Source organism: Gossypium hirsutum, chromosome A11 (genome assembly GCF_007990345.1).
Source record: "Gossypium hirsutum isolate 1008001.06 chromosome A11, Gossypium_hirsutum_v2.1, whole genome shotgun sequence".
In the NCBI taxonomy this organism is placed as follows: domain Eukaryota; kingdom Viridiplantae; phylum Streptophyta; class Magnoliopsida; order Malvales; family Malvaceae; genus Gossypium; species Gossypium hirsutum.
Window position 1 is genome coordinate 120,331,305 of NC_053434.1, and position 17,130 is coordinate 120,348,434.

Here is a 17,130-nt window from a genome sequence, read left to right on the forward strand (position 1 = left end):
ATTCAATGGTTGAACCGACTACTCGAACGATTAGATTAATTAGTTACATCGATTTTCTCTATTTTTAATAATTTTTTATTTTTTAATGATTTATTTATTAAACTGGATAAATCGATCGAATTAATAACTAGTGGTGTATCCATCTATCTAGTTTTAAAAATTAAAACCTTGAAAATTGGATTTTAGTAGAAATATATATAAAAAAGCATTAAAAATAATAAAAACATTTTTTTAGTTCCTATAAATTTTGAAATTGACAAATTGGTCCCTTTCAAAAAATTGGAGTAGTTTAATCCTTTATCCATTTTAATATGAGCAAATAAGGACAATTAATCACAACATAATGTTTTTTTTCTCAATTGTACCTAATTTTGATTGGTATAATAACAAATTTAGCCTTCGATATTTACATATTTTGTGTAAATATTGACAGAATGTGTAAATTTTGCAAGTTAAATTTGTTAAATCAGGACCAAATTGACAAGATGTATAAATATTGTGAGCTAAATTTGTTCAATTAAAACCAAATTGACAAAATGTATAAACTTTGAGGGCTAAATTTGTTATTATATAAATTGAAGATATGTACAATTGACAAAAAAATATTTTGATTAATTACCCTTAGTTGCTGACTTTCAAAATTGACAGGGATCAATTTGCTTTAATTTTTTTGAGAGGGACCAATTTTCTTAATATCAAATTGAGAGGGACCAGGGAGGTTTTTTTACCATTAAAAACTCACAATATCACAACACGATGCAAGACAAGAGAGGAGTCACCGTTGCCATAAAACTTGAAACTGACAGCTCCAAGTTTCGATCATCTCCTCTCTGAAACTTAAGACTTTACCCCCCAAAACATGGAAACTTGGTTCCTTATCCTTTTTACAATCTCCATTTCTCTTCTTCTCAAAGCTTTCTTCAACCTTTTCTCATCTTCCAAAAAACCTCCCTACACCCTTCCACCATCACCTTCCACTTTCCCCATCATCGGCAACTTCTTATGGGTCCGCAAATCCTTCTTTCAAATCGAACAAAGCCTCCGCCGCTTCAGCCGAAGCCTTGGCCCTATGGTCACTCTTTATATCGGTCCTCGTCCTTCCATCTTTGTCTTCGATCGTTCCCTTACTCACCAAGCTTTAATCCAAAGCGGTTCCCTGTTTTCAGACCGACCCAAATCTCTCCCTGCTAACAAGATCATGAACAGCAACCAACATAACATCAGTTCCGGTTCCTACGGTCCGAACTGGCGGCTGTTTCGTCGGAACTTGACTTCGGAGATCCTCCATCCCTCGCGTGTGAAGTTGTATTCTCATGCTCGTAAATGGGTTTTGGATATTCTTTTTGATGGTTTACAGGAAAAGGCTAAAAGTGGAGAATCAGTTGAGGTTTTGGTTCAGTTTCAATATGCTATGTTATCTTTGTTGGTTTTAATGTGTTTTGGTGATAAACTTAGCCAACAACAGATTAAAGAGATTGGGGATCTTCAACGAAGGGTGTTTACTGGTTTTGGGAGATTCAATGTGCTTAACTTATGGCCTAGAGTGACCAAGATTTTACTTCGTAAGAAATGGGATCAATTGTTTAAGCTACGCAAGGATCTTGAAGACGCATATATCCCTTTGATAAGAGCAAGAAAGAAAGCTAAAGATGAGAGATTGAGTAACAAGGGAAGTGATGATTATGTGTTGGCATATGTTGACACTTTGTTGGATTTGGAATTACCAGAGGAGAAAAGGAAACTTGATGAAGCTGAAATGGTCACTTTGGCCTCTGAGTTCATCAATGCTGGTACTGATACAACCTCCACAGCTTTACAGTGGGTAATGGCAAATTTGGTGAAATACCCTCATATTCAAGATAGATTATTGGTTGAAATCAAAGGTGTTGTGGGAGATAGTGTTGAAGAAATCAAAGAAGAGGATTTACAAAAGATGCCTTATTTGAGAGCAGTGATTTTGGAAGGGCTAAGAAGGCACCCACCAGCACACTTTGTGGTGCCTCATTGTGTGACAGAAGACACTGTCTTGGGAGGATATTTGATCCCCAAGAATTCAACTATCAATTTCATGGTGGCAGATATGGGGTGGGATCCAAAGGTGTGGGAGGATCCAAAGGCATTTAAGCCTGAGAGGTTCATTAACAATGCTGGTGGGGGGGAAGTGTTTGATATAACAGGGAGTAGGGAGATTAAGATGATGCCATTTGGAGTTGGGAGAAGAATATGCCCTGGACTAGGCTTGGCATTGCTTCATCTTGAGTATTTTGTGGCTAATTTGATTTGGAAATTTGAATGGAAAGCCATGGATGGAGATGATATCAGCTTGGAGGAGAAGCAAGAGTTCACCATTGTGATGAAGACTCCATTGATGGCCCACATCTCACCAAGGAAGAGCTAAGCTATTGGTCTTCTACTTAAAATATTTAATTATATATAGAATAATGTATTGGTTATATGTAAAATTAGCTTTCAATATTGTCCATGTGGTGTTGTATGCATATCCCTTCCTATATGAAACTAGATATTTAAGTACTTTTCTTGATGATAAATTAAATTGATAGGTAATGGCGTACCTAGTCAGGTACTTCACCCACAATTAACTGAAAGCAGCTTTCATACAGTTTGAGCTTTATATATACATACAATCTAGCCTATACTTTTTTGTCGGTTTGGGTTTATTTTGATTATAGACCTAACTTTGACATCCCACTTGCTCTGTTTCCTCTGTTTCTTACAAAGGTGTAATGTTATGATTAATGAAAGATAGTTATGTCCTCATTGTTTATTCAAATACATGCGAACTAACTAGCTTTGAATTTGTTAAATAATAATCTAACGTGACTAACTTTTATTAATGTAATAATAAATTTAATCATCTGATATTTATAAATTCTATCAATTTGGCATCCAGCATCATAGAAGTGGCCACCACATTTCCTTTCGTTAATTTTATTTTCTTCACTTTTTCATCCCATATTGAAACTTAAGAAGAATTTGTTAGTTGTTGGTATGTCAGCCATGCAGGATTTGCACTTTCCAATCACTCTCCTCCCTCCCTTGTTAGCGTCCACTGCTGAGAGCTAGGGTGGGTTTAGCCCTTATATCATCGTATTTTTTTGTGCTTTTGAGTCTAGATGCTTTATTTTTCTATATAAAAATAATACAATTTATTTTATAAAATAAGAATATTTTTATATCGAATTAAGTTGGTGTGTAGTTAACACGTATCCCCTATTAAGTTAAACTTAATATAAATATAAATTACCCGACTGAATTGATACTCATAATAAAAAGGCAGTTAGAGGTTTTTTTTTCCCTCGTCTTTTTTTTTTTTTACATTTTTTTGGTTAAAATAAGCTATTAGCCTCTATATTTGTATAGAATTCGAGATTTAGTTTCTTCACTTTAAAAGTTAAATTTTTTAATTTGAAAATCTTAATTCAATCATTATTGTTGTTGGTAGTTTCTATTAAAATTGTGAAGTTATTATGTTTATTTCTTATCAATCATATGACATATCATATGAGGACATCTTAATCAGTATTCCTATTTGGCAAACAATTATATTAATCCAATTTAAAAATAAATATATGTATTCATTTATTTAAATGTGTGCAATTGAATAAAAATCAAAGTTTTATATATATATGAATCACAATTCAAGTTTTATGTGTATAATTGCATCGAATCAAAGTTCACATATCTAATTACATATTGGACCCAAGTTCATGTATAAATTTGATATTTATCACTATATTATTAAATAAAAACTACAAATAAAAATTGAACGCAATTGTAAGATACGTTGCACTTTCAAAGGAAGAACGCATATTAAAGTCTTAGAGACAATATTATTGAAAGAAGTAGCTACGAATCCTAAACATAGACAAACACAACAACAAGATGGATTGTTGCGTTAGCTTGAAGTATTATTTCTCTTTGTAGCTTAGATTATTACTATTGAGAACATTATGATCTCTCACAATCTTGATGGTGCAATGCTTGCTAGAGCTTGGATTGGCGATACTTGCGATAGAACCGTAGCAACCTATGCTTTGGATGCAAGCATTGTTGGATGAACTCTAAAAGGTTGGTCTTCCATTGAGCAATGAATGGGTAGTTTTGTGAGTCAAATATGTTGATTCCAAGGACTTCTTCAGTGGCTTCCATCCAATAGGTTATTATGCTCAAGGCAATGTCAACAATCCCTATTGTTTCACCCCCAAAGAATTTATTGCCTTTTGCCGTCAACTCCCTATCTAGGATCTCTATTGTATTGCTTACTTACTTCATTTCCTCCTCCATTTGCTTCTTATCCGTTAAGCTTAAAAGTTTACTCAAAATTTTGGTTATCTAAAATGTATACACTAAGTGAGAATCTAAGTTAAATCAGTTAATTCATAGAATTATCATAAAGAGATGATGCCCTGTAAATTTGAAGTTCAAATCACAACATTTACACTAACATCCTTCCTTTATTCCAGACAGATTAAAAAAAAAACACTCATAAAAGTTTTCTCAAAATTCAAGTTAAGTGCATAGCTCGACTTGATCCATACGAGTCTTGGACCAACTCAACTCGAATTCTAATTAAATAATAATTTAAATTCAGTTATAAAGTATATCAATATATTTTTAATATTTTATAATATATTAATAGTAATTTCTCACCATTAGGTTGGGACAATTTTGAGTTTGAGCATAAAAAAATTGGGTAATCTACAAAAATAGTTCCTTATGTTTATTTAAATTTAAGTTTACTTTTTAGTCACTGATATTTCAACGAATGTTATCGACTTATAACAATTTGATCATTATGTTGTTACTGACCGTTATGAGTGGGATGAAACTCAGTTAAATGCTTACATGGATATATCTTTATTTTTTAAAATTTTTATTGTGGACCTATTTTTTATATTTATTTATTTTTCATTCCATTTTTCTTTCTTTCCATTTCTTTGATTATATATTTTTTTCTTTCTCACTTTTTTTTACTCTTTCTCCTCCTTGTCTTCTTCTAACCAAACCTTAGTCATAGTTGCCAATATCCGACGCAGCCATTCAGTCTCTAGTCATCGATCGTCGTTTTTTATTCCCTCTTTCCACCTCTTTCTTACTTATTTTTCAAAAACCCTAAATTGAAGGGGCACTGGCTGGTTTAGTGTTGTGATGGTGAAAGAGGTGAACGGTGGTGGAGGGTGTGAGATGGTTTGGGTTAGGGTGGTAACGGTTGTGGCTGGGTTAAGAGGGAGAGGATGGTGTTTGGAGGATTTGGAGAAAGGAAATAATATGAAAAAAAAAAGGAAAATTAAAGTTTAAATTACGTGGCCAGGACATGCACAATTTGTGCCATGATAGAATTCTGTAACACATTTGATGTCGAGTAATGGCATAGTGGCCAAATTGTTATAAATCGATAACGCTTGTGATCAAATTGAAGTTAATAATGACATAAATCAATTGAATTAAATTTCACATTTAACTATAATAATAATTATTATTGTAAAAGTATTATAGAGGCCAATGTAGTAGTAGTCATATTGCATTTTACCCTTTCTATTAAAAAATTAACAAATTAATCATTGTACTAGGATCAAAGAATAAACTAGTCCTTCTGTGTTGATGTCGTTGATGGAGAAACTAAACAGTAACACTTGGTATGTTATGTGTACCTTATTTTGATGTGGATGGACTAATTCAAGCAAAATGGATAGAATTTTTAACAAAAGAAATTGATTAAATTTTTATGTAGAGAGACTAAATCAACCAACCAAACAAGAATACGTCATCACTTAATAGTACAAATGCATAGAATTTTTAACAAGATCAGTTTATTTTTTGATCTAACGTATAGAGACCAATTTACCTAATTCTTTATTAGAAGAAGGCAAAATATAATTTTACTTTTAATACAAAAATTTTGATGGTACTTTTACCCAATTACCGAATTTGTGAGAAACTAAGAAATAAAGAAAGAATGCAACGGGTTGTGATTTGTACCTTTTGGTCAATGAGATTTTCCCAAAACCGAGCCATTGCTCTCTCATATGGATCAGAAGGCAAAATAGGGTTATTCTTCCAAGTCTCATCAATGTACTCGAGGATTATAAGTGACTCCAAGACAGGCCTGCCATGGTGAACCAGCACTGGGACTGTCTTCATCACTGGGTTATATTTAAGAAGCAATTGGCTCCTGTTCTTAGGGTCTCTAAAGCCTTGCTGCACCCATTCATAGTCGATGCCTTTCAGCTTCAACACCCACACTACCCTCTGTGCATATCGGCTAAACCATGTTCCCAACAGCTTCACCTCTTTGCCATTGCCTTGGCCACCCATTGCTTAACTAAATTCTCTATGGATTTTTGTTTATGATTGACCAAAATGGAAGATGGTAATGGTACTTCCAGTCTTCCACCTCAAACTAGCTTTTAAATAACAGTTATTTGATAGATAAGATGTTTACTTTTTTTATGATACATAAATGTGAATGTATATAATTATCCAACAATAATTATATATAACTATATTGTTAAAAATATATATTTTTTCCAACAATATAATTATACTTAGACTATTGTACTTAAACACAAATTCAAAAAAAAAAACTGAAACTTAAATAAAAAATTAAAATAATATTCTTAAAAATTAAAAGACTAAATAAATCATTCACATTAACACCACATTGACAATATAAGACTGCCATGTAGTGAAAGATGGAGACCATGATTGAACTATCTAAGTAGTGCCATTCATTTACCAAGGACCATGATTGGACTATCAAGTAGTGAAAGACGGAGACATGACTGGCTATCAAAGTACTAAATAAATAAATAAAGTTTATTGAGGAAGTGCTAACTTTTTTTTTTTTCCGAATACAATAACACCATGTTTGGTTGGGTGTATTGGCCTAATCGGTGGGCCCCACTTAAGCTCCCTTTATTCCGTTGTTTGGTTCATGGTAATGCTATTACGGGTGTAATCCATTACTGCCCTAATCGGTGAAATCCACCGATTTCTAATCCGCCCCTTCTGCTCAGTTTAGGTGCTGCTTCACTTTACCCTCCCTGTTTTACCCTCTGCCTCTTCTGTTCCCCTTTGCCGTCACGAAGGAGATTCAAGATGAGATGGATAGAGAAACTGGCCGAACCAAGCAAATCTCCAGTGCTCCAATTCATCTTAGGCGCTATCATGTTCTGATTCATGTTTCCTTTGACTTAGATATTGGAAGGCAAATCTTATCGGCTGAAATTCCCTTGGGTTGGTGTCGTGAATCGCTCACAAGCAGATATTAACAAGAATGTTGATATGATTGCTGCTCGACGTAGAGAGCGTGAGTATTTTTCTACTACGCCTGAATATAGGTGTTACGAACCAGAATTTTTGAAAGTAGAAAGAGAGTAATCGAAGAAGAGAGAAAGAAAAATAGAGAGAAGATTGGGAATACTGGATTTTCTTCTGTTTTCATTCATGAAGAATACCTCATGCATTACATGCAGTTTTAAAGGAAAACTAACAAAGTGACGTGGACAATTTCTGTTGGGATTAAACGCACCGTATAACTAATCTTCTAAACTCCCCATTTCAATTAAACTAACAGACCCCCTTCTCAAAACTCCCCGTTTCACTTAATCTTCACAAATATCTCCTGCTAACTTTTCTGCTCATAACAATATTCCTTTCCCAGAAAACAGCCTTGTCCTCAAGGCTGAAATTGAGGAAATTTGGCTTGGAATGTATGTTTCTGCCATGGTAGCCGGCCTTGATGTAAAAATATGAGCGTATAAGCAAGAGACTCAGGATCATCTCTTCTGCTAGCAGTTCTTCCCAAATGCGCATGGACATTTGCATATCGAACAGTTCCTCTAAACATATCAAGTCGTTGATCATAATCAACATGTAGTCCACTGCTGCTATCTTTCCATTTTGTTGCTAATTCAAGGTCAACAAGAAACAACTTCTTCTCTTGTGGCGTGGGTGGTTGACCAAGTAAAAAGTTCTCAGGTTTAACATCCCCATGCACATAACCTTTGGAATGCATCTTCTCTAGTATATATAGGGACTCAACAGCTATACAAGCTACCATTTCTGCAGACATCGTTTGCCCTGCAGAATTCCAAACATCCCATAAACTGGGCCCTAATATGTCCATAACCATCACATAATAGTCTCCTTGCTTTCCTTTGTAGTGCACTTTTGGAACTCTGTGACTACCACCTAGAGCATTGTAAACTTGCCATTCGTAAGAAGGACTATAACTACAACCTTTGTTGTTTCTATGCTCAAATTTCAGAACTACCTCCATGGCTGCAGAACCAGTTGCACGTTCATTTCCACCACTAACACGTCTTCCCACGAACACCTGACCACATCCACCTTTACCAAGCTTTCTTTCTATCCTGTACATAGGAGATCCCCCAACTTGAAAACTCCTCTCCGAGCGACGTTTGTCAGCAGATTTATCACATTGATTCTTTGAGAAATTTAATATAACCGCATGTAATAGTGACTTCTTTGAAAGCTTGTCAATAAGCATCAACCAAGTTGTTCTCCTAGATCCCCAACTATTCTGGCCACCTCCATTACTTTGATTCCCCCAGCCAGTACCAGTATAATTCCCAAATTTTGGAAACCAGAATGCTTATTTTGCTTCCCTCAGTTAAAAGGTTCACGTTTCTGACCTCTAGCCTCATCCTGAACTTGCTGTTTCATAAGTTCAGATGAACGAAATCCTCCCAACCACATAAAGCACCTCTCTGTAGGTGTTTTCCACATACCAGATAGCATGTGAAATACATCTGCCTTAGCACCGAATGTTGCGCCCTTCTTGTACATGAACTGCCCTGTATCCAAACACCCCGTTCCACTTAAAACTATCGCTGTTGCACCAATGCTTGTGTTTAAGGTGCCTTTCCCCGAAGCTCCCAAAATAATTGGTTGCTCTATCAAATGCATACTGCCCCCTGCAGCAATAGATGGATCCATCTGCGCCTGAGGTGGATCAGAATCTTTTGCTAGGAACCCAGGAGGAGCTCCCAAGACTCCTTTTCCTTAGTCAACAGCAGCAACTGCAGCATTTCCCGACAAGCCTATCGTTGGAGGTCCAAAATACTGGCCAAGCAACGCCTGCAAGTCTCCTCGAAGCTCAACTTTGAACTCCTGAAGTCGAGTTTCCATTTTGGTCTCCAAACGCGTGATTTTCTCTTGGATTTTTGAAATTTCCTGCTGCATACTGCCCACTTCTTTCTGCAACCACGTCGAGACACCATCGCCGGCCATTTAAAAGGGATCGTGAAAGCTCTGATACCTTTGTTACGAACCAAAATTTTTGAAAGTAAAAAGAGAGTAATCGAAGAAGAGAGAAAGAAAAATAGAGAGAAGATTGAGAATACTGAATTTTCTTCTGTTTTCATTCATGAAGAATACCTTATGCATTACATGCAGTTTTAAAGGAAAACTAACAAAGTGACGTGGACAATTTCTGTTGGGATTAAACGCACCGTATAACTAATCTTCTAAACTCCCCATTTCAATTAAACTAACAGACCCCCTTCCCAAAACTCCCCGTTTCACTTAATCTTCACAAATATCTCCTGCTAACTTTTCTGCTCATAACAATAGGCATCTTGCTCATAGAATGGGTTCTGAGCATCTTGCTAAGATGCTTTCAAAGGTAATCTATAGGGCGTTTATTTCTTTTTTCCTTTTTTTGTACTTTTTATCCTATACTTTCTTGTAAAAGACAAGATGATACTGGGTTTAGTGCTATCTTTTCTTAAGTTGTATTAACTTTGTTATACTGGTTAATGTCTCAGCATTTGGAAACTGTTATCAAGTCTAGAATCCCTGGCATTCAGTCCCTTATTAATAAAACAATTGCTGAACTTGAAACCGAATCGAGTCGCCTTGGAAATCCTATTGCAGCTGATGCGGGTGTAAGTGTGCTCTTGTGTGTGGATTTTGGAATTCTTTGGCTATTCCACTTGCAGTTGATTATTAGTTATAAGCTCTTTAGGAATTACTGATGATTGAGATGCTTATACAGGGGAAGTTGTACACAATTATGGAGATTTGCCGTCTTTTTGATCAAAATTTCAGAGAACATTTGGATGGGGTGTATGTATCACGTCTTGTTTTACCTTCCTTAATACACCTATCTTTAACATCATTCAATTTTGCTAATTTTGTTAGAGATTTTGTCTTGACTTTCAATGTTGTTCACAGTCGTACTAGTGGTGATAAGGTTTACAATATTTTCGACAACCAACTTCCTGCTGCTTTGAAAATGTTGCAATTTGACAGGCAACTATCAATGAAGAATATTAGGAAGCTCATTACTGAAGCTGATGGAAGCTGATGGCTATCAACCACATTTAATAGCTCCTGAACAAGGATACCGTCGTTTGATTGAATCTACTTTAATTACTATCAGAAGTCCAGCTGAGGCTGCTGTTGATGCGGTATGAAAGTAAATTTTAGAAAAAATGCTATATCTATCATATTCAATTTGGCATGCCAAGATCATTTGGTTTTCTTTTTCTTTCAGCATCAGTTCAGTTGTGATTCTTAAAAAAAAAAATTCTTTCAAGTATCAAGATTCTTGCTATCCTCTACTATTTAGTTGTCTTACATAAAAAATGTTGATAATTTTTAACTGCTATTAAGGTCTCAGTTTACTAGGGATCATGTTGGTCATAGACTGATGCTTCAAATTGGATTGATTTCATTTGTTACATTTTTCAGACTCATTCCATTCTGAAGGATCTGGTTCACAAGGCTATGAGTGAAACTCCGGTATGTTCCCATATTTGCTTATATTGTTCATGTACCAAAGAAATTTTGCCTGCTATTCTTCTATCTTTTGACATTGAGTTTAGTATTCTTCAAGGTTTATAAGAGTCAACATGGTTTGGTTTTCAGGAGTTAAAGCAATATCCTGCACTCAGAGTAGAGGTGGGAAATGCTGCGATCGAGTCTCTTGAAAGAATGAGGGTTCAGAGCAAAAAAGCAACACTTCAACTGGTTGATATGGAATGTTGTTACCTTACAGTTGAGTTCTTCCGAAAGCTTCCTCAAGATGTGGATAAGGGTGGCAGTGCTACGCAATCAATATTTGACCGATACAATGACTCCTACCTGAGGAGAATTGGTAGGTTCATATACACAAAAAGTTGAGGATGGATCTCAATTGTTTGAAACTTAATCGAATGATACTATTATTCAATGTATTTTATTTCTGATAATGGGTTTCTAACAATGTGTGAGCAGGAAGTACAGTTTTGTCTTACGTAAATATGGTCTGCGCTACTTTGCGCCACTCGATTCGAAAGTCTATTGTTTATTGTCAAGTCCGTGAAACTAAAAGAAGCCTGCTTGACTTTTTCTACACGGAATTGGGTAAACTGGAGGTGAGAAATGTCCTCTCTTAACTAACTTACCGTCTGTTACTTATTTTGGTGAAACAGATGATCAGTGAATGATTTCTGGGAAATTTCTTTTGTAGCAAAAACGATTATCGGTATTACTGAATAAGGATCCAGCAATCATGGAACGCTGATCCGCTCTTGCGAAGAGACTGGAATTATATAAGAGTGCATAAGCTGAAATCGATACGGTCACTTAGTCGAAGTAAGAGTGGGTAAATTTAGATCCATGGGGCATGGTATTGGGATCTGTTTTGTTGTATTTTCGTTAAAGAAATATATTTTTTACCATATTTTAGAATGCAAACATCATTTGTTGTGTATTCTGAGTTTCTTTAAAGCTGTATAATATGCAAATGTTTTGCCACTTTATCGCTTATGTGATTTTTCATTCATTAATTTAAGCATCCGAACACATTTTGGAAATAACTTGAGTTTGACCCAAATACCTCTCGATTTTTTCTTTTTCTTTTTGCAATTTATTAATTTAAGCATTTTTGAGATAAATTTTAAAATTACTAGATAAATTCTCTTCCCATGCTTCGGAAAATTAGTCATATTTTGACTAAGATATTTATATTGGAATATAATGATTTGATTCTAAATTGGTCATATTTTGAATAAGATATATAAATATATAGTAATTTGACTCAAGAAAATTAACTTGGAAGGTTTTTCGATATAATGTTCAGAATCACTCAACTTCTAAATACAATAATACAAACATGCAATAAATTAATACATGATATAAAAATAATATAAAAAATAATATGAAAAATAATATATTTTAATTATAATATATTTAATAATAATTATGTTAATTTATATTTTATAGTATCATATATTATTATTTGAGTAAATTCATATAAGAATATTAATTATTAAGAATTTTATTAAATTATATATTTTAATTATAATATATTTAATAATAATTATGTTAATTTATATTTATAGTATCATATATTATGATTTCAGTAAATTCATATAAGAATATTATTTATTAAGAATTTTATTAAATTATATATTTTAATTATAATATATTTAATAATAATTATGTTAATTTATATTTTATAGTATCATATATTATGATTTCAGTAAATTCATATAAGAAAATTATTTATTAAGAATTTTATTAAATTATATATTTTAATTATAATATATTTAATAATAATTATGTTTAAATATGATTAAATTATTTATTATTGATATTAATAATCTTATTAAAATTTAAATAACAATAACAATAATCATTTACCAAAACAAATTTATGCTAAGGGTATTCTAGTCATTTTAGTTTTTTCCATTATGCTATTACACCTCTATTCCATTCAACCAAACACAAGAATACTATTACGCCTCTATTCTATTACATTCAACCAAACAATTGATTTGCTATTACATCTCTAATCCATTACACTTCTATTCCATTACGCCTTTATTCCATTACGCCTCTATTCTAATACAGCGAACCAAACGTGCTGTAAGTATTGGTTGAGCCTATTGGTTGAGTCAGGATATGCGACGGTTGTCATTCTTAAAATAGAAATTTTTTTATTTAAGTTATTTATAGTTTATAAAATTTTAAATTAATAATGATAAAATTATATTTTAATCTCTTAAAAATAATAAATAATAATAAATTAATTTAATTTTTTAAAAATTATAAATGTATAGACTATTAAAATGATGATTATTAATAAATTTATGTTTTTAATTGAGAAAAAATAAATAAAAACACAAAAAAAAGTAGAGAAAGTGAACACAATTATATACGTGGTTCAGGAATATTCCCTACATCCATAGGCGGAACCAAAAAATAATTAATATTAAAAAATAAAATTCTAGCGTAACTCAAACCCAAACCACACCTAGAACAATAAACACCCTTAATCGTCAGACCATCACATGGGACTCTTTATCCACAAATATTGAGAAATCTTCTAAATCAATATTAACTATACACTTTCCACATATTGAGAAATACTTTATTTAAAACATCCTAACCTCTTATCAATCATCAATGACTTAATTACCACTCCATTCCTTTTGTTAAGATGTGTCTGACCAACGAAGTTGTGCTATTGCTGTGCCCATAAGCAGGTATTGCCCTCTTTAGATGCCCACCATTCAAGGCTTTATCACCCAAAGGTATTCCCAGTGGTACCATTTGGCCTTCTATCTGGCACCAATTTCATGGTTCCCAAAGTTGAATGAAAGTACGAGGCTAAATAAATAACATATTTGGCTCCTCAACTACAACTATGTACCAAGCACAAAAATATGCTCCAACAGAGGAAAGGAATGTCGGAAGAATAAATTCTCCATATAGCCTATACTTACCCTATCATAAACATTGATAACATCACAGTTGACGCCTTTCAAAGCAGGAGAAATTCATATAAAGATTGCTAGAAAATATGCCAATCTACCGGACCGGAAAGCTGAAAAGCGACATTAAAAGAGAGCGGCAATGAAGCTAGTTCCAAACTGCTACAGTATATATATCTTTTGATTCTTTTAATTCATACCTCAAAGTCAAAAGCAAGAGAGTCAAGATATAGTGAGTCACTTAGTCACTGCTATTTTTGGGAACACTCAGGCTGGAAGTTCCAAGGATGTATAATCTCAATGTCACCAGTGTCTTACGAGTGAAAACCCCAAATTGCAGCTCAGTGAACTCTGTTGTGTTAATGTTAACTTGAGCTCTCTAATGCCATGTTGTAACGTGTACTGTATCCCTCCATTAATCCTGCAAGGATCAATACCATGTCTGTTGGCACTAATATCCTTATGCAATAACAGAAATAAGCTGAAGCAGATCAGTTGAAGGTCTCCACCATTTTTCACCGATAGCCTTCAATGCCTGAAAAAATTGAATACAAAATATATAAGACGTGTTGTTCATGAGGACAATCAGATATATATATATAAAAAGCTATGAAATTGATAAATGTTTAAAATGCGTTTTAAAACCTGTGGTTTGAGTGTGGAGAAATTGATGCCAGATTTTGCTGCTTAAAGTTCAATCTAATCCCCTCGAGATGACTGTTGGAACATCAATTTGAACATAAGGTATGTGCGCAACCTTGGACCACTCTCGTCCTTTACCCCTACTGCACCCTTCTTCTAGCAACGGGCAATTGTAAATAAGTAGGTGCTCAAGCGAGAGAAGCATATCTTTTTCCGGAAGAGATGTGAGCTTAGGACAAGTATAGATTTGCAATTGTTGAAGAGAGGTGAGGTGTTGAAAGCCCATGAACCACATGTATTCCAAATTCTCAAATTTTTGAATGAAGATAAATGTGAGAGGAGGCAACGTTATTACTATCCCTTCTTCTGGAAAAGACACCACATTTGGGCATCCTTCACCGCTGATAATCAGTTCTGGAAGAGAGGTGAGTCTGTTAAATCCCCATTCAACAAGTGATGTATAAATTCTAGGTTCCTTTGAGACTTTAAGCGATGTGAGGTTGGTAGGGAAACCCTCTTCTGGAAAGGATATGTCAGTTGAAGATAACCATATTAGAGAGTGACAGTCACTTATATCTAAGTGCTCAAGAAGACAAACGTTGTTAATCGTATTATTATTTTCTTTTTCATCAATCAAATATTGCAAATTCTTGGCTAGTTCTGAGTTTCCTACACCGGTTGGACCAGAATAGATGAAGCTAGCAATTGGCCGAGGGTTCTTGAGACCAACACGGGCACGGCGAATGGCATGATTAATGGCTTTAACAGCTTCATCCTGACCAACGACTCGTTTATGAAGAGTTTCTTCCATCTTAAGGAGTCGATCAAATTCGTCAGTTGAAACTTTCTCAACAGGAATACCAGTCCATGAAGAGACAATATGTTGAATGTCTGCTTCAGTTACAACCAGACTTCCTTCCACACCCTTGTTCATCCCCTTGTCTTTCTCTTGGACTGCAGTGATCTGAGCCCTGAGCGTAATTTCTCGATCACGTAATTCCCCGGCCTTCTCAAAGTCTTGGTCGCGAACCGCTTGATTCTTTAACTTTGTGAGCTGCCTTTTTAAGGTCTTTAGCTTCATCGGGAAGTTGTGCATGACGAAGGCGAACACGAGAACCGGCTTCATCAATCAAGTCAATTGCTTTATCAGGTGGAAAACGGTCATTGAGAAAGCATGTAATGTTGTTCCAATAGGGTCGGAAGCGTGTAAATTATTGTACTAAAAAATCACACAAAGTTCAATTCCCAAGAAAGAGAGGTGGATCACATGGATCTCTTAAATACCAAGTCTTTCCTTAGACAGAATATCCCTTCTATAGTAATTTAATAGCACAATTAAATACTACTATTATACCCTCAAATATTGAAAGAAAAATAGGACAAGAAAGAACACAAGAGTTTTAACGAGGTTCGGTAAATTATACCTACGTCCTCGGGCACTAACACCAGATGATAACTTTACTATCTCCAAAGTATTACAAACAAATAGAATTCCTTAAGAATTCTCAAATGGGAGAAGAGAGAAAACTAAGAGAGAAAGATTGGTTGGGATGGTTGAAATGAGAAATGGTTAGGCCTATTTATAGTTGAGGTTCAGGGACTAACTTGCAAATGGCCTAAAAAATTAGGGACCAAGATTGCAATTATCCCATTCAACTTTAAACAACTTGCCTATCACTTTTTTTCTTTCGGTGCCACTTGCACCTCTCATTTTTGACTTTTCAACAATCTCCACCTTGAAGATTTGATTAGGATAATCACATCTTCACACACTTCCTTCAACTCCCCAAATTCGATAAAGCTATCTTTTGTAGTGCCTCCAAATGCGCTCTCGAGCGCCATACACCTAAAGGTGCTCAAATTCTCAGGATGTTAATCAAGTTCAAACAATGATTAAACTTGATTGTTGTTACCACCTTGGTCATCATATCTGCGGGATTATCTGCTGTCGGAATCTTCTGAAGTAGAATTTTTCCTTTTTCAAAGACTTCCCGCACAAAGTGATATCTTACGTCGATATGCTTGGTTCTTGAATGATAGACTTGATTTTTCGCTAAATGAATAGCACTCTGACTGTCACAATATAGACTAATGTGACTTTGAACAACTCCCAAGTCTTTCAATAATCCATTAAGCCAAATAGCCTCCTTAACAGCTTCTGTAACTGCCATATATTCTGCCTCTGTAGTAGACACAGCTACTGTAGACTGTAAGGTAGACTTCCAACTCACTGGGGCTTTCGCAAGAGTAAACAGATACCCCGTAGTTGAACGACGTTTATCTAAATCACCAGCAAAGTCGGAATCAACATATCCAACTACAAACTGACCAAGTGCTTCATCCTGTTCAAAAATTAAACCGACATCTACGGTTTTTCGAAGATACCGTAGAATCTATTTCACAGCTTGCCAATGTCCTTTTCCAGGATCATGCATATACCTGCTCACAACTCCAACAGCTTGTGAAATGTCAGGCCTCGTACACACCATCGCATACATCAAACTCCCAACTGCATTAGCATATGGGACTTTCGCCATATATTCTCTTTCATCTTCAGTCTTCGGAGATAATTGAGCACTAAGTTTCAAATGAGAAGCAAGTGGGGTACTTACATGTTTTGTGTTTTCATTTACACCAAAACATTGTAATACCTTTTTCAGATATTACTTCTGATTTAAATAGAGCTTGCCTCTCGGTCTATCTCTACTTATCTCCATGCCGAGAATCTTCTTGGCCTCAC

At 34.7% G+C, this 17,130-nt stretch overlaps 2 protein-coding genes and 1 pseudogene across 2 annotated transcripts; 2 read left to right on the plus strand and 1 right to left on the minus strand.

Moving 5' to 3' along the window:
• Positions 1-677: 677 nt before the first annotated feature.
• Positions 678-2,532, plus strand: LOC107912774 (cytochrome P450 89A2). Its single transcript, XM_016841095.2, has one exon. The coding sequence runs from the start codon at positions 860-862 to the stop codon at positions 2,396-2,398; it is 1,539 nt and encodes a 512-aa protein (XP_016696584.2). The 5' UTR covers positions 678-859; the 3' UTR covers positions 2,399-2,532.
• Positions 2,533-4,409: 1,877 nt separating this feature from the next.
• LOC107911025 (glutathione S-transferase U7) lies at positions 4,410-6,336 on the minus strand. The gene is made up of 2 exons (XM_016838924.1): positions 6,001-6,336; positions 4,410-4,427 (listed from the first exon to the last, which is right to left on the minus strand). The coding sequence occupies exons 1-2, from the start codon at positions 6,334-6,336 to the stop codon at positions 4,410-4,412; spliced, it is 354 nt and encodes a 117-aa protein (XP_016694413.1).
• Positions 6,337-6,388: 52 nt separating this feature from the next.
• On the plus strand, positions 6,389-11,554 carry LOC121210106 (dynamin-related protein 5A-like; annotated as a pseudogene).
• The last annotated feature ends 5,576 nt before the right edge of the window (positions 11,555-17,130 follow it).

What these genes read in the sequence shown, in the direction of transcription:
- LOC107912774 (XM_016841095.2), top strand. Translation starts at nt 860, where the DNA reads ATGGAAACTTGGTTCCTTATCCTTTTTACAATCTCCATTTCTCTTCTT.
- LOC107911025 (XM_016838924.1), bottom strand. Translation starts at nt 6,336, where the DNA reads ATGGGTGGCCAAGGCAATGGCAAAGAGGTGAAGCTGTTGGGAACATGG.